At 54.4% G+C, this 26,721-nt stretch overlaps 12 protein-coding genes across 12 annotated transcripts in view; 6 read left to right on the top strand and 6 right to left on the bottom strand.

Moving 5' to 3' along the window:
* BU26DRAFT_513550 (uncharacterized protein) overlaps positions 1-127 on the bottom strand; it is an 855-nt gene extending 728 nt beyond the window's left edge. Inside the window, exon 1 of the mRNA XM_033827648.1 lies at positions 7-127. The gene's annotated coding sequence lies outside the window, so the exon portion shown is untranslated. The remainder of the gene's footprint in view (positions 1-6) is intronic.
* An 870-nt stretch (positions 128-997) lies between these two features.
* Positions 998-2,646, bottom strand: BU26DRAFT_499399 (uncharacterized protein; the record flags this gene model as incomplete). The annotated part of the gene is made up of 7 exons (XM_033826405.1): positions 998-1,222; positions 1,280-1,411; positions 1,463-1,978; positions 2,012-2,094; positions 2,138-2,322; positions 2,372-2,519; positions 2,580-2,646. The coding sequence occupies 7 exons, from the start codon at positions 2,644-2,646 to the stop codon at positions 998-1,000; spliced, it is 1,356 nt and encodes a 451-aa protein (XP_033691777.1).
* Positions 2,647-2,804: 158 nt separating this feature from the next.
* Positions 2,805-3,638, top strand: BU26DRAFT_29070 (uncharacterized protein). The gene has a single exon (XM_033821635.1). It carries the CDS (start codon positions 2,938-2,940, stop codon positions 3,529-3,531), a length of 594 nt encoding a protein of 197 aa, XP_033691776.1. The 5' UTR covers positions 2,805-2,937; the 3' UTR covers positions 3,532-3,638.
* Positions 3,639-3,775: 137 nt separating this feature from the next.
* Positions 3,776-4,633, top strand: BU26DRAFT_513548 (uncharacterized protein; the record flags this gene model as incomplete). The annotated part of the gene is made up of 2 exons (XM_033827647.1): positions 3,776-4,101; positions 4,154-4,633. The coding sequence occupies exons 1-2, from the start codon at positions 3,789-3,791 to the stop codon at positions 4,630-4,632; spliced, it is 792 nt and encodes a 263-aa protein (XP_033691775.1). The 5' UTR covers positions 3,776-3,788.
* Positions 4,634-4,795: 162 nt separating this feature from the next.
* Positions 4,796-6,199, bottom strand: BU26DRAFT_558209 (uncharacterized protein; the record flags this gene model as incomplete). The annotated part of the gene is made up of 4 exons (XM_033832539.1): positions 4,796-4,878; positions 4,930-5,636; positions 5,689-5,888; positions 5,945-6,199. The coding sequence occupies 4 exons, from the start codon at positions 6,197-6,199 to the stop codon at positions 4,796-4,798; spliced, it is 1,245 nt and encodes a 414-aa protein (XP_033691774.1).
* A 1,201-nt stretch (positions 6,200-7,400) lies between these two features.
* BU26DRAFT_473255 (uncharacterized protein) lies at positions 7,401-8,900 on the top strand. The gene is made up of 5 exons (XM_033825464.1): positions 7,401-7,558; positions 7,609-7,704; positions 7,758-8,030; positions 8,083-8,330; positions 8,393-8,900. Exons 1-5 carry the CDS (start codon positions 7,414-7,416, stop codon positions 8,750-8,752), a joined length of 1,122 nt encoding a protein of 373 aa, XP_033691773.1. The 5' UTR covers positions 7,401-7,413; the 3' UTR covers positions 8,753-8,900.
* Positions 8,901-11,295: 2,395 nt separating this feature from the next.
* On the bottom strand, positions 11,296-12,370 carry BU26DRAFT_28956 (uncharacterized protein). The gene is made up of 2 exons (XM_033821621.1): positions 12,070-12,370; positions 11,296-11,964 (listed from the first exon to the last, which is right to left on the bottom strand). The coding sequence occupies exons 1-2, from the start codon at positions 12,122-12,124 to the stop codon at positions 11,537-11,539; spliced, it is 483 nt and encodes a 160-aa protein (XP_033691772.1). The 5' UTR covers positions 12,125-12,370; the 3' UTR covers positions 11,296-11,536.
* A 731-nt stretch (positions 12,371-13,101) lies between these two features.
* BU26DRAFT_527057 (arginine-tRNA-protein transferase 1) lies at positions 13,102-15,666 on the top strand (the record flags this gene model as incomplete). Its single annotated transcript, XM_033830745.1, has 10 exons — positions 13,102-13,126; positions 13,770-13,845; positions 13,942-14,004; positions 14,053-14,175; positions 14,224-14,312; positions 14,424-14,890; positions 15,004-15,093; positions 15,142-15,171; positions 15,297-15,491; positions 15,544-15,666. 10 exons carry the CDS (start codon positions 13,102-13,104, stop codon positions 15,664-15,666), a joined length of 1,281 nt encoding a protein of 426 aa, XP_033691771.1.
* Positions 15,667-15,914: 248 nt separating this feature from the next.
* Positions 15,915-17,317, top strand: BU26DRAFT_473246 (3-oxo-5-alpha-steroid 4-dehydrogenase family protein-like protein). Its single transcript, XM_033825463.1, has 3 exons — positions 15,915-16,005; positions 16,056-16,271; positions 16,325-17,317. Exons 1-3 carry the CDS (start codon positions 15,966-15,968, stop codon positions 16,984-16,986), a joined length of 918 nt encoding a protein of 305 aa, XP_033691770.1. The 5' UTR covers positions 15,915-15,965; the 3' UTR covers positions 16,987-17,317.
* An 800-nt stretch (positions 17,318-18,117) lies between these two features.
* On the top strand, positions 18,118-22,041 carry BU26DRAFT_599398 (uncharacterized protein). The gene is made up of 3 exons (XM_033835097.1): positions 18,118-18,370; positions 18,431-21,750; positions 21,804-22,041. Exons 2-3 carry the CDS (start codon positions 18,444-18,446, stop codon positions 21,827-21,829), a joined length of 3,333 nt encoding a protein of 1,110 aa, XP_033691769.1. The 5' UTR covers positions 18,118-18,370; positions 18,431-18,443; the 3' UTR covers positions 21,830-22,041.
* BU26DRAFT_473243 (succinate dehydrogenase) lies at positions 22,011-24,609 on the bottom strand. Its single transcript, XM_033825462.1, has 6 exons — positions 24,177-24,609; positions 23,981-24,130; positions 23,457-23,890; positions 23,267-23,406; positions 22,698-23,189; positions 22,011-22,624 (listed from the first exon to the last, which is right to left on the bottom strand). The coding sequence occupies exons 1-6, from the start codon at positions 24,341-24,343 to the stop codon at positions 22,067-22,069; spliced, it is 1,941 nt and encodes a 646-aa protein (XP_033691768.1). The 5' UTR covers positions 24,344-24,609; the 3' UTR covers positions 22,011-22,066.
* Positions 24,610-25,204: 595 nt separating this feature from the next.
* On the bottom strand, positions 25,205-26,559 carry BU26DRAFT_527053 (uncharacterized protein; the record flags this gene model as incomplete). The annotated part of the gene is made up of 5 exons (XM_033830744.1): positions 25,205-25,245; positions 25,301-25,513; positions 25,574-25,970; positions 26,023-26,196; positions 26,302-26,559. The coding sequence occupies 5 exons, from the start codon at positions 26,557-26,559 to the stop codon at positions 25,205-25,207; spliced, it is 1,083 nt and encodes a 360-aa protein (XP_033691767.1).
* Positions 26,560-26,721: the final 162 nt, after the last annotated feature.

The raw sequence follows: 26,721 nt of genomic DNA, 5'->3' as shown, positions 1-26,721 counted from the left end.
CCCGTGGTTCTGTGATACCCTGTTCCCTTCTCTTAATTTTGGCGTCCTTTGAGCCCTTTTGTGCGTAGGCGTAGTCAGCATAACCTCTATAGGTTAGTGACTTAAAACGAGAGAAATCAATCAATCAGTCTACTTGCTTTGAATTCATTTAAGTGTGCAGTTAGTAGTCCTAGCGTTTCTTTGCTTTTTATTAGTGCAGGTAGCAAGTATTAAGATATACGTTAATTAATTAAAAATATAGGAAATATAGCTATATTACTCTAGGTTACGTAAAGTAGTATCTATATTCAGCATCACTTTTATACAGGTAAATGCATTCTAAGTTCTCTATAAAATTACACATTTTTCTTTTTTTCAACATGAATCGTCCACCGGATATGAAGGTCCGGAACTTTCTGAAGACGGATGATGTGAAGACAAAATTCTGTGAAGAGCTCACCTCTGCTCCCTCTAACTGTGTTCCACCCCTAAAAGGCCGCGGTAACTGGACGCATACGCTGAATCGAACACTTCGGCGTTCAACACAGGGGTAGGTAGTCCTTCGCCCTAGCGATGGGACGCTCATAGGGACTAGGCACAGATATGTACACCAGAAAATGCTATAATAAAAGCATGCTTTTATGAACGCTGCTGTTTTCTGACAGTGTTAGGCCTATGTTCCTCATGGTGAACTTCGAACTTGACGTGCCCGAGGAGCCGCTTCCGTCTTACCTAGACAAAAAAAGGGATCAGGGGGCAGGAATACACAGGGAGTAGTGAAATCCGAGCTACAATCTTAAGCTAGGTAAAACTGAGACTCATAAGGCAAGACACCGGTGAAAGCTTATGTGTTTTCCGACGAATTCCAGCAAATTGAACGGCTTCACCTGCTCTGGCGGAAGGTCAGTCTGAGTGACAGCGCATTCGAGATGCTTCCGCACTTCTTCCGAGTTCCATATTCGCCGCACCCCCTGATTTACCAATGGGTTTCTCTTGCTATTTTCCCAGCGTGCGACGATTATACCATTGAGGTCGGCGACGCAGACAGAGACTCGTGGTGTTGCATGGAGTAGATACCGGGCCCATACCTCGACTTCTGAAAGTAGTACCATCCGATTATCGCTAGCGCCGTGATAGGCAACGCGATGGCACACAAAAGCCAGGCCTTTTGGGAGACAGCAAATTGTTCGGATTTAGACTCGTTTCCCGGTGAAAAACTGAAGAACGGCGCCCCAAAGATAGACTAGTATGATTGATCAGCGCCTAGTAACTGGAGTGAAATTGTATGAACAATGCTTACGCAGACTAGTGTAGCAGGAAGACAGGCCAAAGTAAGGAAAGCAATTGTTCTCAGGGCCGTACTATCGATCAACTGTGACCTCCCTATCTCGAGAGATATACGGGTGTCATACTGGTTCACGCTGTTAAAGGACTAGGCAATGTTATCACCGTGCTGTGGTTAGCGGGAGAGAACTCTACTCACAAGCGTGATCTCGTTATTCATTCTGTCTTTGTATGCAATCGCGCGTATCTGCAAGTTCGACAGGATTTGTAGCTGATATTCCAGGGTGTATAGCGTTCCTCTTTTCATGTCTGAAAGGTTTCGATCGGGCGATTGAATGTTCTGGCTGATGTTTATATAATGATCTTTCATGCTCTTGACAGCGTCCACTGCCACTTGCAGATTTTCAGCGTGATGGAGCGCGTACCGCATTATCTCGTGGAGTTTTGGGAAATCGACTTCCGGAGCTTCTTCTTTCAGGGACGATACTTGCTTTGCAATCTGCAGAGGAGCAGCTTCCACCTCCTTGACTAAAGGCTGGAGATCCCAGACCGATGCGTCCCAGATTTCGATGACCGTGTGTAGCACGATGGGATGGCTCCAGTAAGGATTCCAGTGATTGTGTGGTACATCGCGGGCCATCAAAGCTTCTCGTATTCTCTTCTGAACCTGGTCTTCGATGGGTGCAAACAGCATTATGGACTGGCCAGATGAACACTAGTCAGTGAAGCACATGATCCGGCACCATACGAATTGTTTCGGATCCAGTGCCTTGATGAGGCCGCATTGCTTCAGCTGCTTGATCATATATCGATACCACGTTCCTTGGTAGTCTTCAGAATGTGCATAACCAATGAGAACACAAGGCGAACATACGGTGGTGTATCAGATGATCTGAGGAGTCGAAACGCGCGTCACAGCCAAAAAACCCTTGTATCCTAGATGAGACCTGACTCCAGAATGTGTCCGGAACTCCATATAGCGTTGAGAGTGCGCCACGCATGTCCGCGCTGGCGATCTCGTCCTCAGTGTTGTCATCATCGATCTTAGTTGATAGAAATCTAAACACGCAGTCAGCCACCACCTAATCTCTGTGGAAACAATGCCTACATGATAGTCGTCTTGGCTGCTGCCCTTTCTATCTTCCGCTCGTTGATCTTGTGCATTTTGTTAACATCAGGCAATGAGTGGAAGGAAGTACTCATCTGCTTAATGTCGGATGCATTGAGGGTTCGGGTTATCCATTCTTCCGCGCCCACTTTAGAGACCTGTCAGCAGACGGTCATCAAAGTAAAATTCTCGGAGAGGTAAGAATCACCTCTCTCTACTACTAGCACAGTATCCTCCGTCTGGACTGCAGTGACATCCTTCTCACTTTCGCTCATGATTGCGCATGATCTTTTCACTTAGGAATTAGCTACCTAGGTAGTTTCGCAGCTCTTTGCATATATGTCCGATGCTGATCAGCAAACCCACCCATGATTCATTCTCGGCAACATTCGATGATCATGCAACTAGGGTGGCCTACTCTTGATTGGCAGCCCAACTGCCAACTGGCCAATCTCTCACTTCGGTGATCGGTTCGCCGGCCAATTGTTGCGTTGAGTACATTCAGCTCTCAGCCTCTTGTCTTGGCTGCATAACCATAACCTGATGGGCTCACCATAACGAAATAAATGACCTTTATGCTCTGTCTAGGAAAGGCAATTGTAAACGAGCTCTTCCGACGCGGCTCCATGGACGAAGACTGCTCCGGTCCATGTGCGGCAAGTTTATCCGCCCAGCTTCTGATTCAAATGAGAAAGAAGCGGCCTGGTATTGATATCGCTGCGCTAGGCAGTCCCACCGAGGGTACAAGCTTTCGAGATGTCCGTAGCAACATGAAAAGAATCCGGCGCCTGCTCGACATGCTTGCGGACCGCGATAGCGTGTTCCTAGTATTGGATTCCCTGGTGCATTTGGCCGGCTCCGACGAGCAGACCTCCGAGGTCGTCAGATTCGTTTTCGGACTTATTGACGATTCTAGGCTTGTGGTTAAGATTCTAGCAACTGGTATCTTCTTGGGCCTGGTATTGGAGGCGATCAATCACACAACCTTGTTCCTTCCAGATTTTGTGGATGGAGGAAGCCAGGATATCAACCCGGCATTCTTCGAGGGCGATACTCTGCAGTCGATTGAAGAGTTTGAAGCGCAGAAGGAAGACGAACAGGATAGTACTGATGCTGCCGATGAAGAGAGCGAGACTGAATCGGAAGGGTGGGATTACTAACGGATGCCGAGTGTGTTTGTGGCGGAGTGCGATGAGGAATTGGACACTTGATGAGCAAACTTTGATCGTGCCAGTGAACATACAGGCGGCTAAGAGTGATGAGGTCGATGTTGCGGACGCGTCGTGCCGGTTTCATTTCGGATAGGTTGAGACGACGCCAAGACATGGTGACTAATATCTACCTAACCATAATTGCCTAACTAGCGATCGCTTACCAATGGCCTCACCGCCCCTTCAGCCTCAGGCACAAATTGACCATGACTACTAGCTCATCATCCAAAGCACCTGCGAACGACGAGCCATGGAAGCACACCGGATACCGCGACTTCACGAACTTTGTAGTGTCAGATAACGACTTCTTCGTTTTGCGGCGGTTCAGCAACCTTACAGCACGCGTCCTGTTGGCGCTTCAAGACGAGCTATCGCAGCAGGAAAATCAGCTACACACGCTTGAGGATCGGATTTGTGATTCGCTTGCTCCGGAAGTCCATAATGGTTCGTTTAGGTACGACACGTCGGAAGAGAGATCGGAGTTGATCAGGGAGATTGGACGGAAACTGCGAGCATATAGTGAGCTTCTCGAGAAGACTGCACATCAATTGCGTACACTGATAGCTTCAAGATGAACTAATTCTTCAACATTCTGACCTTCGCTCTCGCCCCAGGGTCCCCAGGCGAGATGTAAAAAGAGTCTCCAACTGGTTCCGTAACCACGAAGGCGCGATCCAAACCGAAGAAATGCAGTACATAACCCACGAATCCGACCTCTTCGCCGTAGCACTAAAAGCAAAGGCGCCACTACGGCGACTTCTTGAACGATCGTCGCGTTTCCGGCAATCAAGCTTGTGGAAGAAGGCGTCGAAAATACAAAATGAAAGTGTCGCGTACACTTCCGATTACAGGATTGATTTCTTCGTCAGCTTGATAAACACATTGCTGGGTATGACGATGCTGATTGCGCCGCTCTGGATTCTCGCATTCGTGGAGGATATTGTGAAGAGACTGGCGGTTATTACGAGCTTTTTGGTGTGCTTCCTTTGTTTGGTTACGTTTACGACGGCGGCGAGGCCATTCGAGAGCCTTGGGGCTACTGCTGCGTAAGTAGCCAAGAACACGGCGGGCCACCCCCTTGCTGATTGTGAATGTAGATACGCAGCTGTCTTGGTTGTCTTCTTGCAGGTAGCTCCTTGACCATCTCATGGGTGGTGGACGCTAGTATCTACTCGTCCGTCTGCTTGACGCGAAGCTCCAGACGTGCTGCCCACTAAATGCTAGGTTCGGCATAGTCTTGATTTGATGAAGGGCCGCGAGCGTCGTCTTGTCTGGATCTTTTAGTTGGCGGGCAACCTAATCATCAATTGTTAGATAGCCGCCGTTGCCATTGGAAGCGCAACTTACCCTCAGAGTCCTCTTCGTGGGAATACTGCATGATCTGTGGCGTCGGCGTCAATGACTTACGCTTGCTCGCCATGCTGGAACTTTGGAATCCAGCCACCGCCTTTGAGAATGTTGATGAGATGTCGAGCAAGGTGATATGCTTTGCGCCAAAGGACTCTTCGCTGCTAACGAGGGGGCTGAGATGTTTCGCTAGGTTTTTAGCATCCTCGGTCTTTACTCTCCGATAGAAGTTGAACCGGAGATCGATGTACTCGTGTCGCGGATCCCGCTTCACGCTCTGAACCGCCGCTTCCGGTTTGGGACCCACCACATTTAGAGGTGAAATCCAGACAAGACCATCTGCGAACTCATTTCTGCGCAGCAGCTCTGGGCTCTGAGTCTCAAGAAGGAGGGGATACTTTTTGATCTTCTCCACCAGAGTGATTGCTGAGAACGGGTAATCCTCTCGTAGTTCCTTCAGAGCCCACATCAGACCACTAGTGAAAGAACGCTCCCCAGGGCGCGGAGTTCGTTCTTTCTTTCCGCATGCCGCGATAAACTCGAAGCTGGGCCTAGAATGGCGGACCTTGAGTCCGCCTAGTCCTCCCGCCTCGCAGCAGTCAAAGATGACGAGGACATCCGCTTCAGTGGGAGTGATATTGTCCTCGGCGCCGGACCAGGCAATGTGATTTCTCGCTTTCTCGGCGTCCGTTTGCTGGCTTGTCGACCTAGAAATCGTCAGCGCAAAGAGCAGTTGCTGCGAGAATCTGGCTACCGTACGCATGCAAGTGTACACTATTGTCGCGATAACTACCATGACCAGCATAGTATATTATTAGAAGGGTGTACTCGTTGTCATGCTGATACATGAATTCGGATAAGAAGCAGTTCAGCTGGTGTTTGGGTCTTTTGTTGTCCAGCTTCTTCCAAGTGACGTCGAAGCCGTACTCGTCAGTAAACACCCGCTGCAGTTCGAATACCTAGAGACTCTTAGTAAAAGTACTCGCCTAACTCAGAAATCCAGTACATAGCGTACCTCGTCCTTTACTTGGAGGTCGTCGAGCTCGTCCTCCCATGACAGGAGAAGCACGTATCCATGGTCGTGATGGATTGGCTTATTCTTCATGTTGTCATCGAACGCTTTGCGGAACTCCTGGCAATCTGCTTGCAATCTTAGAACTTCGAGTGGCTCCAGGGGCGAAGCAGGGCTTTCATCTCGTTTCATTAGGTTCCTTCCTGTGTCGCTCCACGGAATTGCGGACGAGTCGATCTGCAGTTCATCCGTGGGCATAATTGTGGGCCGCGAAGATTTGTGAAAAGGGCTTTTGATGAAGTCAAGCAGTAACTTGGGATTTGTGTTCCTACGCATGCTAAGCCCGATGAATTTGCGGAAGCGGATAGGTCGACTATAAGATCCATGTCTCTCATGAGGCTGAAGGCTGAACGCATCCAAGCTGAATCGCATACGAGTCTCCTGCACCTTGGTATCCGCACCACCTCACCCGACCAAGCCCCAAAGGTGAGCAGACATCGAATGTACCTCGTGAACACCGGTTCGTCCCTTGCGGTTCGAATAGGCGAAGCGGAAGCTATTGCGTACGCCCGAGGCGTTGAGACGGGCCAATGGCCTTTCGCAAGCGCGTTTGGTCGGGTTAGAATTATTTGCTTTTCTCAGCCTTGTGGCTGTATCTATGGCTTTCGTCACTTGATGTTGAACGCCGATGACAAAATTTATCGAAAGCTTCAAAGGTGATCTTACCACTCCGAGTGTGGTTGGAGGTGGGTGAGAGCAGTTCCTCCCGTATTTATAGCCATTGTTTAGCTCATTGATTCGGGGTAGTTGCGAGGAATCCTTCCTACATCTCGAAGCGTCGTCACTATTCCCCAACATGGCAGAAACGCAGTCGAAGACAGCGGGAAACTCCACGGCCGCAGATCAGCAGCCATCTAAGAATACCCATGATCGCGAATCGGTGAGCGAGGATGATTTGCCGTCGGTCTGTAGAGGGTCTAACAATTCTAGCTCAGTGAACCACCAGAATGGCGGGCGAACGTCAATAATGACCCAGGTGCTATAAATGTGAGCCAAGTCCAAAAGAAAATAAATACCAATGCTGAAATAAGCCCAGCGGTCATGGCCTCAGAGATATCATAAAGGGGATACAGTATGGGTGAGGGGGGACAACACAGGCTGGATACAGGCCGAGGTCGTAAGCGTGCATCAGTCTGGACGCAGCTGGGGTTATCATCTAAAAGATGGAAACAAAAAAGACCTCTGGCAGGATTGCCCTACCCTCTTCCTGCAGAAAGAGTTATGGCCTAATTGAGGGCCACTGAGAAGTGCGGCAACGGACCGGATTTAAAGGTGGTGTGAAAGGCTGCAACCAAGGCTGATCTGTCGCTGGCTCACTATACGAACGGTGGCAAAACTTTATTCGTGTATAAGGGTAGTCTAGGTGTCGAGAACAGTTTCAATAAAATGTTTGTTATCTGCCGCTAAGGTCGATGACGGGTGAGCTTCAAAACGTCGAGAGAGCGCAAGAGGAAGGTGAGGCGGGACTCCAGGAAGGGCACGAGCCTCGTTCTAACCCCGCCTTTCCGCCCCTTCACACTAGCCTCACAGGGAGCACGGTAGCGCACTCACCGGAGAGTACGTATGCGCTTTGCAACACATCCAGATATCCCCTTAATTCGTCTCAGACAGCAAACCCCTCTCGAAATGGAGCTCGTTGGTGGAGCACATTCAGCATATACTACCTCGGAAAAAATACCACACACCCATTGTGACCGCCAGGTGTACGCTCTACATATTCCTGCGCATTCTTGAGCATGGCTTACTTAGTCCGCAGTGAACGACTTTCCGAAAGGATACCCGAACGTTGCTGCGTTCCTCGATAGTGACGACGGATTCACCATTTACAGACGCTTCGGGTATCTCCAAGCGCGTTTGCTCATGCAAAAACAGGAAGAGCTACGGCTGCTGGAAGAAGAACTCTATGATCTTGAGTGCCGAATGATCAACGAAGACGAGAACCGCCTATGCTGGCGGGACGTCCGAGGACAAGACGCTGAGAGACACCGAGATTTGATGAAAAAGATCGAATTGACGTTTTGCTCGTACGGTACTCGAACCCATCAGTAGTGTTTCGCAACTGGTTGGACTAATCCAGACAGCAAAAATCCTAACTGCGGCTCAGAAGATGAAGGCATTTATCAAGCCCTCGGATGACGAATGTGAGAGCGTCGGCAGATACTTAAACAATCGCACGGCCATCGACGAAGAAGAGGCGTCTTGGATCCACCACAGGGAGGACCTGGTCACTATACGAGCGGGCCGAGAGCATGCCTGGCTTGATAGCATCGTCGAGGGATTTCTCAAGACATGCCATTGCGGCCCGATCGACCTCCTGTTTCGTTCGAAGGTGCCACCCCATTTTCGTACTTCAATAATGGAGTTACGGCGCACTCTAACAACACTCCCTAGGAGACGCGTAAGAAGACCAAAATTGACCAAGGTAAAATCATGCCGGCAAGACCGCCGAACAACATCGACCAGTACGAGATATACTACACGCCGTCTCGCATCGCCATTCTCACCAATGGCATACTCACGATTTCGATACTCACGCTCCTGGTCCTCCCGATTTATCTGTTGTACCGCATGGTTCACGACTCTGGCGTCGAAAAGTCATACATGCAATGCATGGGCACACTCATCGTTTTCACGCTGGCGTTCTCATGCATACTTTCCTTATTCACGAAAGCACGCCGACATGAGATTCTTGCGGCGGCAGCAGGCTATTGTGCAGTTCTGGTGGTTTTCTTCGGAAACATTGACAGCTAAGCGACGTAAAATGATCATGGAAGATGACGATTGAGAAACTGGGTCAGAATGCAGACTGTGTCAACGAGAAGAACGATTGAAAATGCTTCACGGCTGTGACCAGATGAGGGTAATGCGACATAGGGCATTCTGATCTTCGTAGAAGTAGGCACACGCTGAACCTTAAAAGTAAGAAAATGTTCATTTTCTTACTTTTATGGTTTAGCGTGTACTGTGCAATCCACTTCTTCGCTCCGCATCAATATCCTCCTCGCCTCAACTGAAGCAAAGCCGTATACTTCGCTTGCAGCTCATTCCGAACCGCATGTGCATCGCGCCGTTTCCAAGACTTGATAGTTCGTGCTCGGCCTGGAACGGGAGCATTTCGAACGGGAATGCCATGCTCAACATCTTTACATATATACCATGTCAATGGATACCCATCATGCATGAGAATGCACATACCCTCTCTGCGATCAAGTGACCGTAACCGCCTTCGAAGGCGCGGCCACAGAAGACTAACTATGAAGCAGATCACAGTGGCGCAGACACCGAGGAGACTGAAGATTGCTTCTTTGGACCAATTCGAGAATGCGGCTGCTTTAGCATGTTCGATATGATAACCGCTGATAGTGAGGTTGTCTAGTAACTTTTGAGTATGTAGGGTGCGAGGCTGGGGACTTTGCAAGGCTTACGAGGATACGGCATCGGCATTGGTTAGGTGGAGCTTGGGAGTCTGGAGTCTGCGCATAGACGGGTGGGAAAGTTAGCTAGCGTAGCGTAATGCGCTGAGGAGGTTCGGGGAAGTCGCATTTGTATGTGGGCAACGAGGAGTGGCATTTTAAACTGAGCCACTCCAAAATCTTGACGAGATGGGGGGTCATGACATGGGACATCATGAGATGGGATGTCATGAAATGGGATGAAATGGGATAAAATGGGAAGGAAGGGAAGGAAGGGAAGGGAGGGAAGGGAGGGAAGGGAAGGGAGGGAAGGGAAGGGAGGGAAGGGAAGGAAGGGAAGGGAAGGTGGGGAAGGAAAGGGAATGAATGGGATGTAATGGCACACCGCTGTCAAGCCACAAAGCTGCATGGGTAGTGTATGCAGCAACACGTCAGGCGTCTCTTTACTTTGATTGGACCGAACAGCAGCGCTTGGCGGGCATGGGCAGAGGTCAGCCAATGACTGAGGCGCGCATCGGTGATTAAGCTTTTGATCTTACATCCGATGGCAGCTGGGTCTTGACTGGTTATTACTGTATATCTAGCCTACGAGGAGCTCGTGCATTTGTGGTACTGATTTCATTGGTTAGTGCCCCGTTCAGGCAGAAAATACGAACTCTAATGCGGGGTGTATAGATATTCAACCCGCATCTGCTTTTTCATCTTACACGCGATAGCAGGTGGCAAGGTGAGAGACTGCTGTTGATCGTTGGACCTTGGCCGGGGATGTTGAGCAAAGGAAGCGCACGCAGCTCCTTCACGACCTCGAACGCAGGTAGCTCTCCTTCGGGTAATGCCTAAGGCATCCGATTTCTAGCGTGGTGTAACTGATACGATGGTCTGCTATCGAAGCTGCATGTTTAGTAAGACTTGGCCCTAGGAGTGTTGTTATAAAGGCGTGCAACTTAAAGGCATCTGTAGAACATCTGTAAAGGCACCTGTGCCTACGTGAGGGTAAGTACGTGCCAAGCACAGCCTCTAACGTGTTGTGTTGTTCGTACCCTGAGCCCTGAGAGCTATCATTCGTCTGACGCCCTTCTCGGATATTTTTGCGAAAGGTTGGGCTAAGCTACCCCCTTTGGTAACTGTTCAGATCAGCAAAACCCACGCGACAGAGTCGTACCGTCTAGTCGAGTTGCGAACGGCCGCCGAAGAGAGAGGAATATCGTGCCTTGCCAGAGCCAGATTTCAATGAGTCTGTTGTGTTCGATTGCCCTCCGGAGGGAACGATGGCCGGCCTGTTGGTATGATGCTTGTCAACCCAATAACGTGGTGGCGCAAGATGGGTTTACCGCAGCGACTTGTGCAGATTCCTTTATACTTCCAGCAGGTGCTATTCTATCATTCTGACGGCGTATATTTCCCTAGCGTTTCCAGACCGTGAGAAGAGAGCATCGAAACCTAGACTGAAAGACCGGAAATAATTGGAGATAAAACTGCAGACTGTCCGAATTGCAAGACAGTTCAATGGAACCTTGGAATAGAAAAAATGATAATCGTACGCGCATGGAAGCTGTGCGCTTACATAAGCGCAGGATGGAAGGGGCACATAGCCGACATCCACAACTTACAAAGCCGCCGTAGTAGAGCACCATAAGCCAAGGACTGCTGGAAATGCATCCTGTTTTTTGTAATCAATGGCCTCGCTTTTAGAGGCGGACTGAGAAATCCACGCCGTCACGTGACTTGAGGCTAGGGGAGCCTCGGCGCTGAGATCTCAAGCAGCAATGTGACTCGATGCCGAAATTTTCCAATCCTATCGAAAAGCTCGAGGGGGATATTAGGGCGTGAGGAAAGAAAAACAGGATCCTTGGCAGTGGCCAGATTGCATTGGGCGAGCTCGAGTGGCTCGCGGCTCCCTCGTGGTGCAGAGCCGCATATGCATCTTTCTAGTAGTCGAATACAGCCACCGACGCCAGCTGCGACAAAAAGAAAACAGACATTCAAAGTCTATGACCCTCCCGACTTTTTGAGGCCCTGCCGTTATGCATCATGACGAAAAGAGAAATCAGCCGCCCGACGAGATGGGGTATGTCTTGCGTGAGTTTGGGGCCCTCGCCGCCGCAACCCCCAAACTCTTCATCTACCGATGCATGGTGCACCGGTCCAATGCATCCAGCAACTCTGGTCTATCCGCCAACGCCTGCTTTGCTTGCGAGTATGTAAACCACTGTCTCGACCGCTTGTGCATCTCGGGCCACTGGGTCTCCTGCTTCTCCACAGTGCCTTCGAAGAAATGGTACGACGCCTTCGGGGCCTGCGCGGTGAGCTGGCCGGCATTCCGCCGCTCGGGGATGAGGCCGAGGTCGTAGTTGATCTTGCATATAATGCCGGCCTCCTCCCAGGCCTCGCGCTTGGCCGCGTCTTGGGCCGTCGCCTCGTCCGTCTCCCATCCGCCTTTTGGGAGCACCCAGCCGCCGCGGCGCGTGGACTGGATGAGGAGCACGTAGTACTTGTCGGAAGAGAGCGGGACAATGCCTGCGACCAGGCGCTCGCCTTGGGAGCCGTACCCTACAAAGGGGTTAGCGTGTGAATAGCACTAGGATGAAAATTTAGGGTAGATATGGGCTTCCTGCTGCTGTGCGGACTGCAAGTCTGCTTCTTCAGGGCACTTACGCTGGTTGGTGCGGCCGGTGCGGGATTGCATGGGCAGCTGCTGGGAGGCGGCCATGGTCGATGCGGAGGTACCTTCAAAGAGCGGCTTGGGCAGGGAGGGCGCCACCAGCGCGCGGTGCGGCGTGCTCAACGCGACAATCGGGGAGTTCAAGGAGAGGCAGGGCCGGCGAGCAGAAAGGGGCGTGAGCAGAGGAGATGAAGCCGAGCAGACAGCGGCGACGGCGGCTTGGGGGGACTGCTCGGGCGTGAAGGGGACAAGGGGAGCTTGCGGGCGGAGGGGCTGCGCTCAGTCCCGCGGGGGACGGGGCTGAGGATGCTGGAGGGACCTGCGCAGTGGGAGGAGAGAAAACATCGTGGATCGTGTAGGTGTTTTAGGTGATTCGATCAGGGTCCCGTAGCAAAAAATGTGGGAGAGACTAAGGCCGCGGCGGGCTCACCACGGGCAGCGTCACTCGAGGCGCGACCCGACTGGCGCGCCAAGGCGAGCGCAGAGCAGCAGCGGCCGGGGTGCCTGCTATATACGCGGCGCATCCAGCAGTCGCGGCGACGCTTCGAGGGCGGATAGGCGCTGCTGCCAGCGTCGGGCTGCGGTCCTCGCGCAAAAGACGCCTGCCGGGCCTTTGCGCCGCCGTGCAGCGTGCCAGGCGCGCACTCTCGCCATGACGTGGGTGCGGCAGCCCGCCATGGGTATTTGAGCGCCCGAATCGCCCAGTAGCAGGCGCACCCTCGCCCTCGTGAAGACGCAGATCCGATATCTGGACCGCTGCCTGCTGCGCGGTGCTACCGCCGCCGCACAACGCCCTCAGCTCTCGGCCGGCCCCCTTCCTCCGCCGAGCAGCGCGCCCTCTCCGCCGCACGCCAGACTGTCATTCTGCGCTGTCAGAGCAGCCTTCACTACTACACGGCACTCCCTCTCAACGGCTCCCTCGTCCCTCCGCCGCTCCGTCCGCCAGACCCTCGCGACACCACTCGCGCTGCTCCGCCGGGGCTGCCCCCACCGCCTCCGCCCGCTCCCACGCTTATGCTGCCTTCATGCAGTCCCTTGTGACGCCCTTCGGTATGTCTTGCTCCAACCATCTCGCTCGCTTGGGGCTCGTGCCCGCCTGGCTGGATAGCGACCTCTCCGGCTACTTGCTCACGACGGACCACGCTCTCCCGATGCTGGAGTGTCTGACACGGCGCTAATGGTCTCTATCATACCCAGGCTACAGCGCTGAGAGCTGCGGGTACTGCAAAGACGCCTCGACCGGCCGCCGCACGCCGAATTCTCGTAAGTGAAATGCTCGCCTTCATCTCCGCCGTCAGCACCGCATGCATGGCTTTGGAAGGCCCGGCACGAATAGCACGACAGCAATTGGCGTCAATTGATTGCCTTGATTGGGTAAACCCGACCTCCGCATTTCTCTTGATGTTCTGTTAAGGTTGGCCGCGTTCACGTGCGACATCCGCATGAGGACATACAGGCCTATCAATAGCGACTGTCCCTGCACCGAAGCACACGGCGCCAAGCCCCGTGCGGAGATCTCAACGTCAATTTGTGTCGGTCACCGCCTCCATGAGACGGTCGCGAGACAGCGCATCACCTCGTGTTTGGGCCGACATGTCGGTTGATTTTCGCTGCGCTGCCCCCGTCGTCTTGCGTCCGGCGGAAGAACTCGGAAGGCGGTCAACTCCGTTACTGACCATCGTTACATAATCAGGAGCGAGCTACTACTTTTCGTCCAAGAGCCTGACTGTCGAAGTGTATCAGGGTCTGGTAGATCGAGGCTGGAGACGGTAATCTCGGCCCGCCGCTGCACGACATTCCCGATCTGCGCACGGCTTCGGCACGGCATGTTAGTGCGCTGTATTGCTTCTGCTAACAACCGCCAGATCCGGCACTGTCTTCTACAAACCGGATGTCCTACGGCACTGTTGTCCCCATTACACCATACGGTCAGCCCCCAGCGGCTTCAGCCGAGTCATGGGCTAACTGTGCCCTAGCCTCCCCGCCGCCTCCTTTACGCCGGCCAAGGACCAGAGACAAGCAGTGAATCGGTGGAATAGGTTCGTCCTTGGTGATGAATATCTTAGAGAGGCCGCGAGACTGCATCCAAAGTCCAAGGAGTCAGTACATATTGGCTTTTCCGACGACCAAGTACTCATTAGATCTAGGGAGAAGGCCCGGCAGCGAAATACGTTCGATCTGATCACTGCGGTCCATGAGAGCGAATACACGAACGTAAAGCGACCACCAGAGCCTGGTACGTGGCGGGGTACACACCATGCTGTCCTAGCACGAAATCTGGAGAGCCCCTCCTGAAGGCCTTCAACACCTTTAAGGAATCTACTAACGTGTATCGCCACGCTCGCAGCACATCGCTTCGAAATAACTCTCGAACCCGACACCTTTACACCGGAGAAATACGAGCTCTTCCACAACTACCAGCAGCATGTCCACCACGAGAAGCCCTCCGAAATATCCGAGAATGGCTTCAAACGCTTCCTGTGCGGCTCGCCCCTCCGACGCAAGACCGCTCAGAAGGACGGGAAACCGCAACCTCTGGGGTCACATCATCAATGCTATCGATTAGACGGTCGATTGATTGCTATGGCCGTCCTGGACCTTTTACCACACTGCGTCAGCGGCGTTTACTTCATTTACCACGCCGACTTTGAGAAGTGGAGCTTTGGGAAGTTGAGTGCTCTGCGAGAAACAGCTCTAGCATTGGAAGGAGGTTACCAATACTACTACATGGGTTACTACATCCATTCATGCGCCAAGATGCGGTACAAGGGCGAATACCGGCCACAGCATGTGCTAGACCCTGAGAGCTACGAGGTACGTAGGCCGGAGTACGCAGTCCGCGTGTTTGATTTTCCCACGTAGAAACTTAATCTTGAGGGTCTTGGCGAGTTAATGCTGGAGAGGTTGCTAACATGGCCCGTGCGCAGTGGAACCCGCTAGACGGCGAACTTCGAACGCTGCTCGATAGGAAGACGTACGTCTCCCTCTCGCGTGAGCGGCGACGAAAGGAACTTAGTGTGAGTCCGCAAGATACCGCGAAGGCCTTTACGCTGAGTGTGCGCTAGTTGAAGGATGAGGGCTTGAACGAACCAGCTGTAAGTGCACACGTCTTGGAAGGGCCCCATGCTGAACCGGCCCTAGCGAAAAGATGCCAAGTCCGATGAAACTTTTGTAAGTACCCGAACTACTCCTGAAGACCCCTAAGCTCACTTTTCTCTAGCCAGACGAGGCAGGTGTTGACGATTTCTCCGATTACCCTTTGCCCAGCGCCTCCGAGGCTGGAGAAGCCATAATGGACGGCACGTCGCTTTTTGACCTGAAGATCCCTGGAGTGATGACCGCGGAAGAAGTCGAGAATGATTACGAGCTCGACCACCAGCGTTTACAAGCTAGGGGAAGGCTATTCGAGGCAGATGTACGACATCGTCTCCCGATCTAATGTTGAGCCATCCACTGACTGAAAGCAGGATCTGATGGCCTGGGAGAGCGGCGACATCCGGGATCCTAAATCACTGAAGGGTATCATTGCCGAGCTCGTTGCCTGCCTTGGAGCCGATGTCGCGAGGCAGGTGGTAGTGTCGTTTAGCTGAGTCTGTGGATGTTAGAGTAGAGTCAGGGTAGCGAACCCCTTCGGGATGAGCTACTTCGATGCGGCTCCACAATTAAGGAAAGCATCTGAAGACCTCGAAGCCCCATGATCATCAATTGTGCTATGTACCATATTGGGCAGCCCTCCCGTGGGCACGCAGTGGGGCGATGGAAGAGGCTAACCGCAATTGGAATAGCCTGACGTTGAGGCCAAGCGGCGACCGGGCCAACAGAGCTCAGGCCTCAACACCAAATCTTTTGTAGATCCCCAGAGTTCCGCAAGCATTCCGCAAGCACAACAATGGCTTCGTCCACCATTTCGCTCGTTGTGCGCCCCCGTGGTACGTGCAATTCCTCACATTTCAGTCATCTACAGAATTGACCGACATAGGCCGTCCGATCAAGAACCTGCCCGAGACCATCACCGTCAGCCCGCAAGACCCTTCTGCGCAGATCTTTCAGAAGATTGCGGACGCCTCGAAGTTCTCGCCCCATCGATTGAGGATTACAAAGGGCAGCGATGGGACGCCAATCCCCAGCACCGGTGAGGTGACGGTGCACGACACCGGGCTCAGAAACAAGAGCGCAGTCGACGTGAAAGACCTTGGTGTGTACTCTGCCTTTCACAATACCATTCCGTAGCTAATGTGCTTGCGTCAGGACCCCAAATCTCATGGCGTACCGTCTTTATCGTCGAATACCTCGGCCCGCTTCTCATCCACCCTCTCATGTACTACGCCCGACCGTTGCTCTACCGCACGTCCGACCCACCCTCGGAGCTCCAGAAGCTCTCTCTGATACTGGTGGTACTGCACTTCTTGAAGCGGGAATATGAGACGTTCTTCGTGCACCGCTTCTCGGCTGCCACAATGCCTGCACGCAACATCTTCAAAAACAGCGGATACTACTGGCTGTTCTCGGGCGTAAACATGGCCTTCTGGACATACGCTCCTTGGGCACAGACCGCGCGTCCCTCTAACCCGCTCCTGACGTACCTTGGCGTTGCCCTCTTCACAATCGGCGAAGTGTGCAACTTCATCACCCACGTCACACTCAGGAACCTGCGCCGCCCAGGCACCACCGATCGGGGCATTCCGCAGGGTCTAGGATTCAACATGGTCACATGCCCCAACTACATGTTCGAAACACTGTCGTGGGTTGGGGTCGCACTAGTCAATTGGAGCCTTAGCACGGTCGTGTTCATCATCATGGCAGTGGCACAGATGGGCGCGTGGGCCAAGAAGAAGGAGAAACGCTACCGTCAAGAGTTCGGCGACAAGTACAAGAGGAAGCGATACGGAATCCTGCCAGGCATCTACTAGATGCGAGGCTCGCTAGTGGCACAGTAGGAGGCATGATTGGTTTGGGGTCGACTGGTTGGGCTGGCTAGTGATCAATCCGTGATGGAGCTTAACAGTTCAGGGCTGAGTCAAGGCATACTCAGGGCAAGGCGACGTGACACATTGATAGCGCTCTGCTTCGGCCCGCCTGCCCCACCACCATGTCCCCCAGTAGCATGTCGGCGACTGGCCAGAGCAGAGATCATACAGCGGCTTATCGCAGTCGTTTTGTCGTACAATGCGTACGCCGCTTCCGCCAACACGGAATATCTAATAGCAACAAGTATTGACCAATTCAACCCATGATCTGTGGTTTCCCCGCGTGCGACGGCTCGGCCCAACCGAGAATGTCCTGCATGTGTACGCGCGAGGCCGCAAGCCACGGTTCCTTCGTAGGTTCAACCGACCGCTCCTGCGGTCTGCATCACACGATCTCGCCTCATAGCGACCTGCCTTCTTTCAGGCACATCAGGCAGCGGTTAGCCTAAGCCTCTTACCTAGCTGAAGGCGGGCCAATTCGTCCTCCGGGGACCCCAACATTTGCCAGAAGCGGAGCGCAGTTCGCGCGGCAATGTGTCTTCTTCGCCAGCTGACCGCTAGACCAGCTGTCGGTCGTGGTGTTCTCTTCCAGTGCAGTGGTAATTCGGGGGCGCTGATTGGCGCGCAGCCGATAATTGGCGGGCCGAGGCGCGGGGAGCTCAGCTCTTGGGCTGAGCGGGAGGCGGAGGGTGTTTGATATCGCCTGGGACACGACGGACTTCAGCCGCACATGCGTAGCCATCTCTTCGTCCTTCAGAAGGGGAGGGATATAAGAGGGGTGTGTGTATGTGTGCCTGGCGGGACGTTTTCTGATAGCTTATCGGTTGAAACCGTAGTCCTTCTACGTGAACGGCCTCGCTTCGTATTTTGCTTCTGCTTTCGGCTAGCCGGCTATTTTTGTATCGGCGTTGCCGGCCCCCACGATTACAGCCTTGCGCATCGTTGAAAGCCATTGAAGGACAGGACTCTTTCTTGGAAGCTTGAGAGGTTCTTGTGATTTCGTCTGGCAGCTCACCTTGTAGCTCACCCGAGACGAGCGCTATTTTTAAGCTAGTTCTAGTGTGGGGTTTAAATAGGTGTAAGTCGTTCGATTGTCTCCGTCTCTGCCAGGCCGTCTGTTGCTCCTCTACACATTCCTCCCATCTTCTCGTTCTAAAGCGTCTGAGTTGGTGTTCTTTCCTATCTCCGTTGCGCTCTGCGTTCATACATGCCTTCCCTTTCATGAGATCGTACGATTAGATTCCGTAAGCGGAAAGCGCCACGAACACTCCCAATACCTTGCTGCACCACTCCTCCTCCTCCTCCTGCAATCCTACAAGTTCCATTAGTACGCTCGACTGGTGATTCTAGTTACGTTAAGCCACAGGTTCCAGTTAACACCCTACAGGACCGTTTACATCATGTCCAACTCAACATCATGGAAGGATCACGTCGACACCCGAACGGGCATCACGCCTCCAAGAGCAGACGACGTGTCTGAGCTCGACAAGCTGCGAAAGGAACTCTCGGCACCCTTCAAATCGTTCGCCAAGCTCCTCGGTGCTGCAAAGGCGCCCGTCCCGGATGACACCGGAGATGGCTCGAAGCTGCCGCCAGAGGAGAAGAGCGCTCTGTACAAGAAGATCGAGGGCGATCTTCGGGACCTTCCAAATCTCGACATTTCGGATATCAAGACCTTGATCGAGATCCAGGCGAAGAAGATGTCAGGAGAGGCGATTGACGACAAGACGTACCTCATGGAGGGCTTGATCCGGACCGCAGCAAAATTACCAGATGGCTCGAAGAATCGCGATAAGCTGACGCATCAGTTCCTGGAGCAGCTATGGAATGACTTGCAACATCCCCCGCTGTCTTATTTGGGCGCGAAGTACCAGTATCGGTCTGCTGATGGCTCATTCAACAGCCTTGTGCATCCGCAGCTCGGAGCCGCCGGCACGCCGTATGCAAGAACAGTCAAGCCGGCTACGATGCAGACACCCGCACTTCCGGACCCGGGCGTCATTTTCGACAGTGTCATGACGAGGAAGCATTCTGGATTGCATCCGAATCGTATTTCGAGCGTGTTGTTCTACATCGCTTCGATTATCATTCACGACTGCTTCCGCACAGATCATAAGGACTACGCGAACTCGATGACTTCGTCGTATCTTGACCTCGCGCCTCTCTATGGCAGCAATCAGGAAGAGCAGGATCAGATGAGGACAAAAGTCGCCGGAAAGCTGAAGCCTGACTGCTTCTCTGAGGCGCGGCTGCTTTTCTTCCCTCCAGGCGTCGGCGTGTTACTGGTCATGTTCAACCGCTTCCACAACTACGTCGTGGAGAACCTTGCCCTTATCAACGAGCAGAACCGCTTCCCCAAGCCAACTCCGCCAGCGGACCCCAAGGACGAGAAGGCAGCAGAAGCATACAAGGCCAAGCTCGCCAAATATGATAACGATCTCTTCCAAACGGGTCGACTCATTACCTGCGGCCTTTACGTTAACATCATCCTCATCGACTATGTCCGCACCATCCTGAATCTCAACCGCACGGATAGCAACTGGCAGCTAAATCCCCGCGCTGAAATGAAGAACGCGCCGATGGGCGTAGGCAATCAAGTCTCTGCTGAGTTCAATCTGGTATACCGATGGCACTCTACTATCTCGGACCGCGACGAGAAGTGGACGAAAGAAATGTGGAATGGTCTGTTCGGCAAAGGTCGCGACCCGAAGTCGGTCGATGCTATGGAGTTTCTAATGAAGCTGAACGAGGTATACAAGAAGACGGACAAGGATCCTTCGAAGCGCGGCTTTGCTGGCTTGAAGAGGAATGAGGACGGAACGCTGCCAGATCAGCCACTCGTTGATATCATGGTGGACAGTATCGAGGACTGTGCGAATTCTTTTGGACCGAATCGCGTTCCGGACGTCATGCGCGCCATTGAAGTTCTCGGTATCGAGCAATCGCGTGCCTGGAATCTGGGGTCTCTCAACGAATTCAGGAAGTACTTTGGTCTGGAGCCACATCGGACTTTTGAGGATATCACTTCGGACAAGTACGTCGCCGAGCAGCTCAAGCATCTCTACGACACTCCCGACAAGGTGGAGATCTATCCCGGCCTCGTAGTCGAGGATGCAAAGATGCCTTTGGCTCCTGGCTCCGGCCTCACGCCTTCATACACCGTCTCACGAGCAGTGCTTTCTGATGCGGTTGCGCTCGTGCGGGGTGACAGATTCTACACACTAGACTACAACCCACGCACCCTGACAAACTGGGGCTACCGCATCGCCGACAGCGACCTCGGCGTCGACAACGGCTGCGTCTTCTACAAGCTCTTCCTGCGTGCCTTCCCGCAGCACTTCGCCCAGAACAGCGTCTACGTGCACTACCCGCTCACCATCCCGTCCGCTATGAAAGTCGCCCTCAACGACATCGGCAAAGCCCACCTCTACAACTTCGACAAGCCAACATACACACCGCATCCACACCTCGTGCGCGATTACAAGACAGCCACTGAAATCATGAAGAACAAAGAGGAGTTCAAGGTCACATGGGGCCAAGCCATGGAGTTCCTCATGGGCGGTCCAGCGAAAGACTTCATGCTCGCAGGCGACGGCCCGAAGAACGCCGTCTCGCGCGACATGATGAAGAAAGCGCTGTACGTCAACGACTGGGAGAAAGAAGTGCGCACTTACTACACCGCCAAAACGCGCGAGCTCCTTGCAGAGAAGTCCGCAAAGATCGCAAACTTCAACCAAGTCGACATCATCCGTGACGTCGGCAACCTCGCCCACGTGCACTTCTGCTCGGAGCTCTTCATGCTGCCGCTCAAGACGGACGAGCGGCCGCATGGCGTCTTCACCGAAGCGGAACTCTACCTCCTCATGTCTGGCGTGTTCGCGCTTATCTTCTTCGACGTCGATGTCGCGGGCAGCTTCCCGCTGCACGTGAAGTCGCACGCCGCCACGCAGACCCTCGGGAAGTTAGTTGAGAAGAACGTCGAGGCTATTGCGAGTAGTGGGTTCTTGTCGTCCATTATGCAAGCCGTCTGGCCCAACGAGTCCGCGCTCAAGAGCTACGGCATCCACCTCATTCAGCGGCTGCTGGATACCGGTATGGACCCGGAGAAGCTCGTGTGGGGCCATATTCTGGGTACGGCGGGCGGAATGGTGAGTAACCAGGGGCAGCTGTTCGCTCAGATTATCGAGTACTTCATCCTCGGCGAGGGCAAGGAACACTGGCCTGCCATCCAAGCTCTTGCGCAGAAAGACACAGACGAGGCGTTTGAGAAACTGATGCATTATGTCATGGAAGCTAGTCGTCTGAACGGCGAGACGGCCGTCCTGCGCTCTGCGGCCAAGGATACCACGCTCACCGACGGCGGAAAGCCGATCCCGCTCAAAGCAGGCGAACGCGTCTTCGTCAACTTGCGCGCGGCGTCGCACGATCCGACAATTTTCCCTAACCCGGACAAATTGGATCCTTCCCGCCCCATGGACTCCTACATACATCTCGGCTACGGCCCGCATCAGTGCCTTGGTCTACCCATGACACGCGTCGCGCTCACGGCGATGGTGAAGGAGGTTGCGAAGCTGAAGGGCTTGAGGCCTGCGAAGGGTATGCAGGGCCAAGTGCATAAAGTGAGCAAGGCCATGGAGAAGGGAGACAAGTACCCGTATCATGCGTACTTGACCGAGATGTGGGACTCTTATTGGCCATTCCCTTGTGGTAAGTTCTTGCACTACTTGTGGTGGCAAAGGCGGATGCTGACATGTTTATAGCCTTGAAGGTGAACTGGGATGATTAGGTTTATGGGGCGTGTTGACGGCACTGGATGCTGGGCACGCGTAAGACATGTGTGGGTGGTGTAAGCCGCTGCGTCGGTGCGGAAGATGGTCTATGGGAAAATTAGTGTTCAGTATACACGCCTTGAAAAGGATGAGAGCTCCGCACTTTCTCGGCTAGATTACTTGTATTTCATCCCACCGAAGCAATGCAACACTGCCAAGTGGCTTCTAGGCTTGTATGCATCATACCAACTGCTCTAATACGACCGCTTAACAGGCGGCACACTCGCACACTCCCTCTCATCCAACGTCTCCATCCTCACCGCTCTCGACCCATACCTCACCTCCTCCCCCACCCCGCTCTGCCACGTCAAACTATGCCTCAACCACTTCCCATCATCCCTCTCCTTATAATCATCCCGCGCATGCGCGCCCCTGCTCTCCGTCCGCGTCAGCGCCGCCTTGCTCGTCTGCACCGCATTCGTCAGCAAATTCCGCAGCTCGAGCGTCTCGATCAGGTCGGAGTTCCAGATCAGCGATTTATCAGCCACGCGCAGGTCGTGCTTGAAGCGGGACTCGAGGGCCTGGAGTGCGGTGTGCCCGGTGGAAAGTGAGGAGGCGGTGCGGAAGACGGCCGTCGTGGTTTGCATGGTGCGCTGCATGGCGGCGCGGAGGGAGGCTGTGCTGGAGGAGCCGGAGGAGGAGAGGATGGTGGAGAGCTCGTCCAGGGAGGAGAGCCCGATTGATGGTGGGGAGGGGTGGTGTGGCGCCGAGGGCGGGTTGTTCGAGGCGATGTGTAGGGCGGCTGCTCTGCCCTATCCGGCCCGTTTTATCAGCATCTCTACTGTCGTTCCGGAGAGAGGAGAGAGGGGAAGAAAAGCGACTTACAAACACCACAATATCCAGCAGCGAATTCGCCCCCAACCGATTCGCCCCATGCACACTCACACACGCCGTCTCCCCCGCCGCATACAACCCCTTTACCACGCTCTCCTCACCATCTTCACCACCATCCTTCCTCACATCCAGCACGCGCCCCCTGAAATCCGTCGGCACGCCGCCCATGCAGTAATGCACCGTCGGCAGCACGGGGATCGGCTCCCGCGTCACATCGACGCCCGCAAACACCATCGCCGTCTCCGCGATCCCGGGTAACCGCTCCATGATGACGTCCCGCGGCAGGTGCGAGAGCTGCAGGTAGATGTGGTCTTGCAGCGGGCCGCAGCCGCGCCCGTGCAGGATCTCGAGGTTCATGGAGCGCGAGACGACGTCCCGCGAGGCGAGGTCTTTGGCTGTGGGTGCGTAGCGCTCCATCAAGCGCTCGCCGTGCGCGTTCAGGAGGTAGCCGCCTTCGCCGCGGGCGCCTTCGGTTATGAGGACCTGTGGGCGCTAGGTGTTAGAAGGATGTCGTTGGGGGTGGGGGGATAGCGTGGTTTGGAGGGGGAGGGCAGACGTACGCCAGCGCCGTAGATCCCTGAGGGATGGAATTGTACGAACTCCATGTCCTGGAGAGGAAGGCCTGCGCGGGCGACCATGGCGTTGCCGTCCCCGGTACTAGTGTGCGCCGATGTGGCGCTGAAATATGCGCGTCCGTAACCTATGAAGTATCAGTCTTCCCCCCTCTCTCTCAAGAACGAATCCACGTACCTCCCGTAGCCAGCACCGTATTCCGCGCAAACACGCGATGCGCCGTCCCATCCTCCAGACTCACCGCCGTAACCCCGACACACCTGCCCTCCACCATCATCAAATCCAGCACAAACCACTCGACGAAGAAGCGCACGCCCTCCTTCAAGCTACGCCCATACAGCGTGTGCAGCATAGCATGCCCCGTGCGATCCGCCGCGCACGCCGTCCGGTACGCCTGCCCGCCCCTGCCGTACTCGAGCGACTGGCCGCCCAGCGCGCGCTGGTAGATGGTCCCGTCAGCGGTGCGCGAGAACGGCAGGCCGTAGTGCTCCAGCTCGAGCACCGCGGGCACGGCTTCGCGCGTCATGTAGTGGATTGCGTCTTGGTCGCCGAGCCAGTCGCTGCCTTTGACGGTGTCGTACATGTGCCAGCGCCAGTCGTCGGGGGTTATACTAGGGGTTGGTGTTAGCTTGTGGGTTCGTTTCTAATTAACCTAACCTTGGGGCGGGGTGTTGAGGAGGAGGAGTATGGAAAGGACGTACTTCCCCAGCGCGGCATTGATGCCGCCCTGAGCGGCGACTGTGTGTGATCGCGTGGGGAATAGCTTCGATATGCATGCCGTCTTTAATCCTGCTTCTGTCAGGCCGACAGCGGCACGGAGTCCTGCGCCGCCTGCTCCGACGACGATGGCACTGTGCTGCGTCAGACGTAGCCATTGAAGACGCATGCACCACATACTCGTAATAGTGATCAACAACCGCAATGCCCTTGACATCTCTGCCTGAGCCTGCCGCTGATGCATATCTCCGACGCTGCTGTTCCGGCCAGCAGCCCCGCGGTACCCTCAAGAACGCACTGCGGGCGCCAAATCCTCCACGCCTGAGCGCGAGCGCGACCACTCGCATCTTTTTCAACGAGGCGCGGAGAGAAGGGAAGGATAGAGGACATGCTTCCTGCTGGAGGAGATCTGGGAATAAGAAAGAGACTCGCACTAGCTCAGGTACGCTGTCGGTGTTGCCCCTCTCTTAACTCCTCGGCTTTCGACTCGTCGGGAACTAGACCTATACTGTACTGTACCACCTTTCTCGCACGTCTTTGGCGAACTAGCAAAGAATAAATCCATGTTGTTCGAGAGGAAGATAAGAAGCGGTCACGGCAGGGAGAGATGAATATATGGAACTCTTGAGAGCAGACAATATTCCCTGGACTCGATGTTTGAGCGGGGACGCGACGTCAGAAAGCCAGCCATGACTCGCGCGTAGCCGACAGCACGACCGTGTCAGCCAACCGGGAATTACCTGATTAGCAGCGGCAGCTAACCAACCAGGACAGGGGGAAGGGAGCAACTCTATCCACACTCCGCAACCTCCCCACCCAAGACCACCCAACAGACCTACCCTCATATGAGACCCCACGTGAGTCAGCAAAGTCGATATTACACAATGACACACACACATCGGAAGCTGCGGCACCCGTATGGCTAACCACTCTAAAGATTTGGAATTTTCTAGTGTATTGTGTAACGTAACCGCACGCACTCAATATGCAGCAGGCTAATTAATCTATACAATCTTGAACAGCCCTGCCTGCCATCCAAACGAAAAACCGACCAGAGCCGGTGGCTAGTTCTGCGCAGCCGGAAACTAGCCGGGCGAGAATCAGAGCGACTGGTTGAATTGTACAAACAACATGCGGAAAAAACAAACACCTGGCAACATGCAAAAACACTGCGAAATGAGCCGCAGCCGCACATCGAATGCTGGCCCTTACATGGGCATGCCCTCCATTCCGGGGAGCTCGGTCATCCCTATGCGATGTTAGCGAGAAAGAAATGGAAGAAGGGTAGGTAGGGAGAAACTTACAGCCCTCACTATCCTCGTGGACGCGGCTGGGCACGACGCACGCATTCCCGACGCTGGGGTCCTGCGTCTTCAGGCTGCCGCAGTTGGCGCCCATGCAGCCCTTGCCGTCGTCCATGGCCTTCTGCAGCGAGTCGTCCTTCCAGCCGAAGACGTAGTCGCCGTGCTGCCCGTAGCCGGTGTTGTCCCCTGTGCTGAGGAAGAATGGCTGCGAGCCTGTTCGCGCACAATGATTAGTTCCCTTGCATTTATGGAACTAGAACGGAGGATACGTACCGTCGGCCGGCCAGTCAGCCTGGTTGTTGAACGCAGTCGTGTCCCAGACGATCTCGAGCATGACCTGCGGGATGCGAACCGGGTGCGTCGACGGGCACGCTCCGCCGGTGCCGGTGCCAGAGAACGCAGCAGGCCCGCCCGTGGGATACGCAACGTGGGCTTTGTGGTCGGGGCTGTCGAGGTTCTTGCCGTCCCAGCACGTCGGGTAGAGGATGTTGGAGCGGATGCCGCCGGGGCAGGCCTTCGTGGGCAAGCCCTCGGTATCCAGGGTGGCGTCCTGGCAGGGGGCCGCGTTGTCGCCGCCGAAGTTCTTTGCGGTGTAGCAGCGGAAGCAGGTCTGTGTCTTCCTGCCCGCGCTCTTGCGGTTGTTGGCATCGCCCGTGAGCATGCGGAAGCCCTGGAGTTAGAGTGAGCAAAGGCTTTCGGGTGCATTATACATTGCGGCTTACGGGCTTGAAGGCGGTCATCTGGCCCTTGACGCCGACGTAGTAGACGACGAAGCCGCCCTTGGTCTTGCCCGTGTACTTGTCGTTGAAGAGGTCTCGGTTGGGGACCTGGGGCACGCGTCGGAAGGTGCCGTTGCGCGCCTTGAAGTATAGGTTGGCGGTCCAGTAGTTGGAGAGCTAGATCTTTGAGTCAGCCAAGCCGAAAGAGGAGCATATTGGCACCGCCCAAGCCCGCCCGATGTCGCCATCGCAACTTGGATGCGTGTGCCATGCTTTACGTACATCCTCTGAGTAGCCGCAAGTAGTGCAAGTCGCGAGCTTGCTGATATCAGTCGACGCCATGGTGATATTGAAAGCGTTTCCGCCCGCAACTTGATGCATATGCGGCGACGGAGCCACGCCCGGGTTAACGAGAGGATCGATGCGGTCGATGACGGTTTGGGCGCAGCCAAACCGCAACATGGTGTAGCTCTGGCCGCCTCCAAACTGGGGCAGGGCCTCGGCGGCCGCTACCAAGGTAGCGAGAGCGGACAACTTCATCGTGGATGATGCGAGCGAAGAAACGAACTTGACAGCACACGAGGGAGCGAAGGGATGGGGACGCAGAGCTCGAGGTACACGCCGAGAGGCAGCACTTTAATACGGATGGGGCATGGTAGTACGGACGCGTACTTGGTGCTTGTTCGAGCTTGTCTTCAACTG

Source organism: Trematosphaeria pertusa (assembly GCF_010094035.1).
Source record: "Trematosphaeria pertusa strain CBS 122368 unplaced genomic scaffold BU26scaffold_1, whole genome shotgun sequence".
NCBI lineage: Eukaryota > Fungi > Ascomycota > Dothideomycetes > Pleosporales > Trematosphaeriaceae > Trematosphaeria > Trematosphaeria pertusa.
This window is presented reverse-complemented; position numbering and strand designations above follow the sequence as displayed.

What these genes read in the sequence shown, in the direction of transcription:
- BU26DRAFT_28956 (XM_033821621.1), bottom strand. Translation starts at nt 12,124, where the DNA reads ATGGCCGCCTCCCAGCAGCTGCCCATGCAATCCCGCACCGGCCGCACC. An exon ending in CACCGGCCGCACCAACCAGC is followed by an intron (nt 11,965 to 12,069) that starts GTAAGTGCCCTG and finishes ACCCCTTTGTAG; the next exon opens with GGTACGGCTCCCAAGGCGAG.
- BU26DRAFT_599398 (XM_033835097.1), top strand. Translation starts at nt 18,444, where the DNA reads ATGTCCAACTCAACATCATGGAAGGATCACGTCGACACCCGAACGGGC. An exon ending in TTATTGGCCATTCCCTTGTG is followed by an intron (nt 21,751 to 21,803) that starts GTAAGTTCTTGC and finishes ACATGTTTATAG; the next exon opens with CCTTGAAGGTGAACTGGGAT.
- BU26DRAFT_473255 (XM_033825464.1), top strand. Translation starts at nt 7,414, where the DNA reads ATGACGGGTGAGCTTCAAAACGTCGAGAGAGCGCAAGAGGAAGGTGAG. An exon ending in GGTAGCGCACTCACCGGAGA is followed by an intron (nt 7,559 to 7,608) that starts GTACGTATGCGC and finishes AATTCGTCTCAG; the next exon opens with ACAGCAAACCCCTCTCGAAA. An exon ending in ATTGACGTTTTGCTCGTACG is followed by an intron (nt 8,031 to 8,082) that starts GTACTCGAACCC and finishes TAATCCAGACAG; the next exon opens with CAAAAATCCTAACTGCGGCT.
- BU26DRAFT_473246 (XM_033825463.1), top strand. Translation starts at nt 15,966, where the DNA reads ATGGCTTCGTCCACCATTTCGCTCGTTGTGCGCCCCCGTG. An exon ending in GCTCGTTGTGCGCCCCCGTG is followed by an intron (nt 16,006 to 16,055) that starts GTACGTGCAATT and finishes TGACCGACATAG; the next exon opens with GCCGTCCGATCAAGAACCTG. An exon ending in AGTCGACGTGAAAGACCTTG is followed by an intron (nt 16,272 to 16,324) that starts GTGTGTACTCTG and finishes TGCTTGCGTCAG; the next exon opens with GACCCCAAATCTCATGGCGT.
- BU26DRAFT_473243 (XM_033825462.1), bottom strand. Translation starts at nt 24,343, where the DNA reads ATGCGAGTGGTCGCGCTCGCGCTCAGGCGTGGAGGATTTGGCGCCCGC. An exon ending in ATCAATGCCGCGCTGGGGAA is followed by an intron (nt 23,891 to 23,980) that starts GTACGTCCTTTC and finishes ACCAACCCCTAG; the next exon opens with TATAACCCCCGACGACTGGC. An exon ending in TACGGTGCTGGCTACGGGAG is followed by an intron (nt 23,407 to 23,456) that starts GTACGTGGATTC and finishes GATACTTCATAG; the next exon opens with GTTACGGACGCGCATATTTC.
- BU26DRAFT_29070 (XM_033821635.1), top strand. Translation starts at nt 2,938, where the DNA reads ATGACCTTTATGCTCTGTCTAGGAAAGGCAATTGTAAACGAGCTCTTC.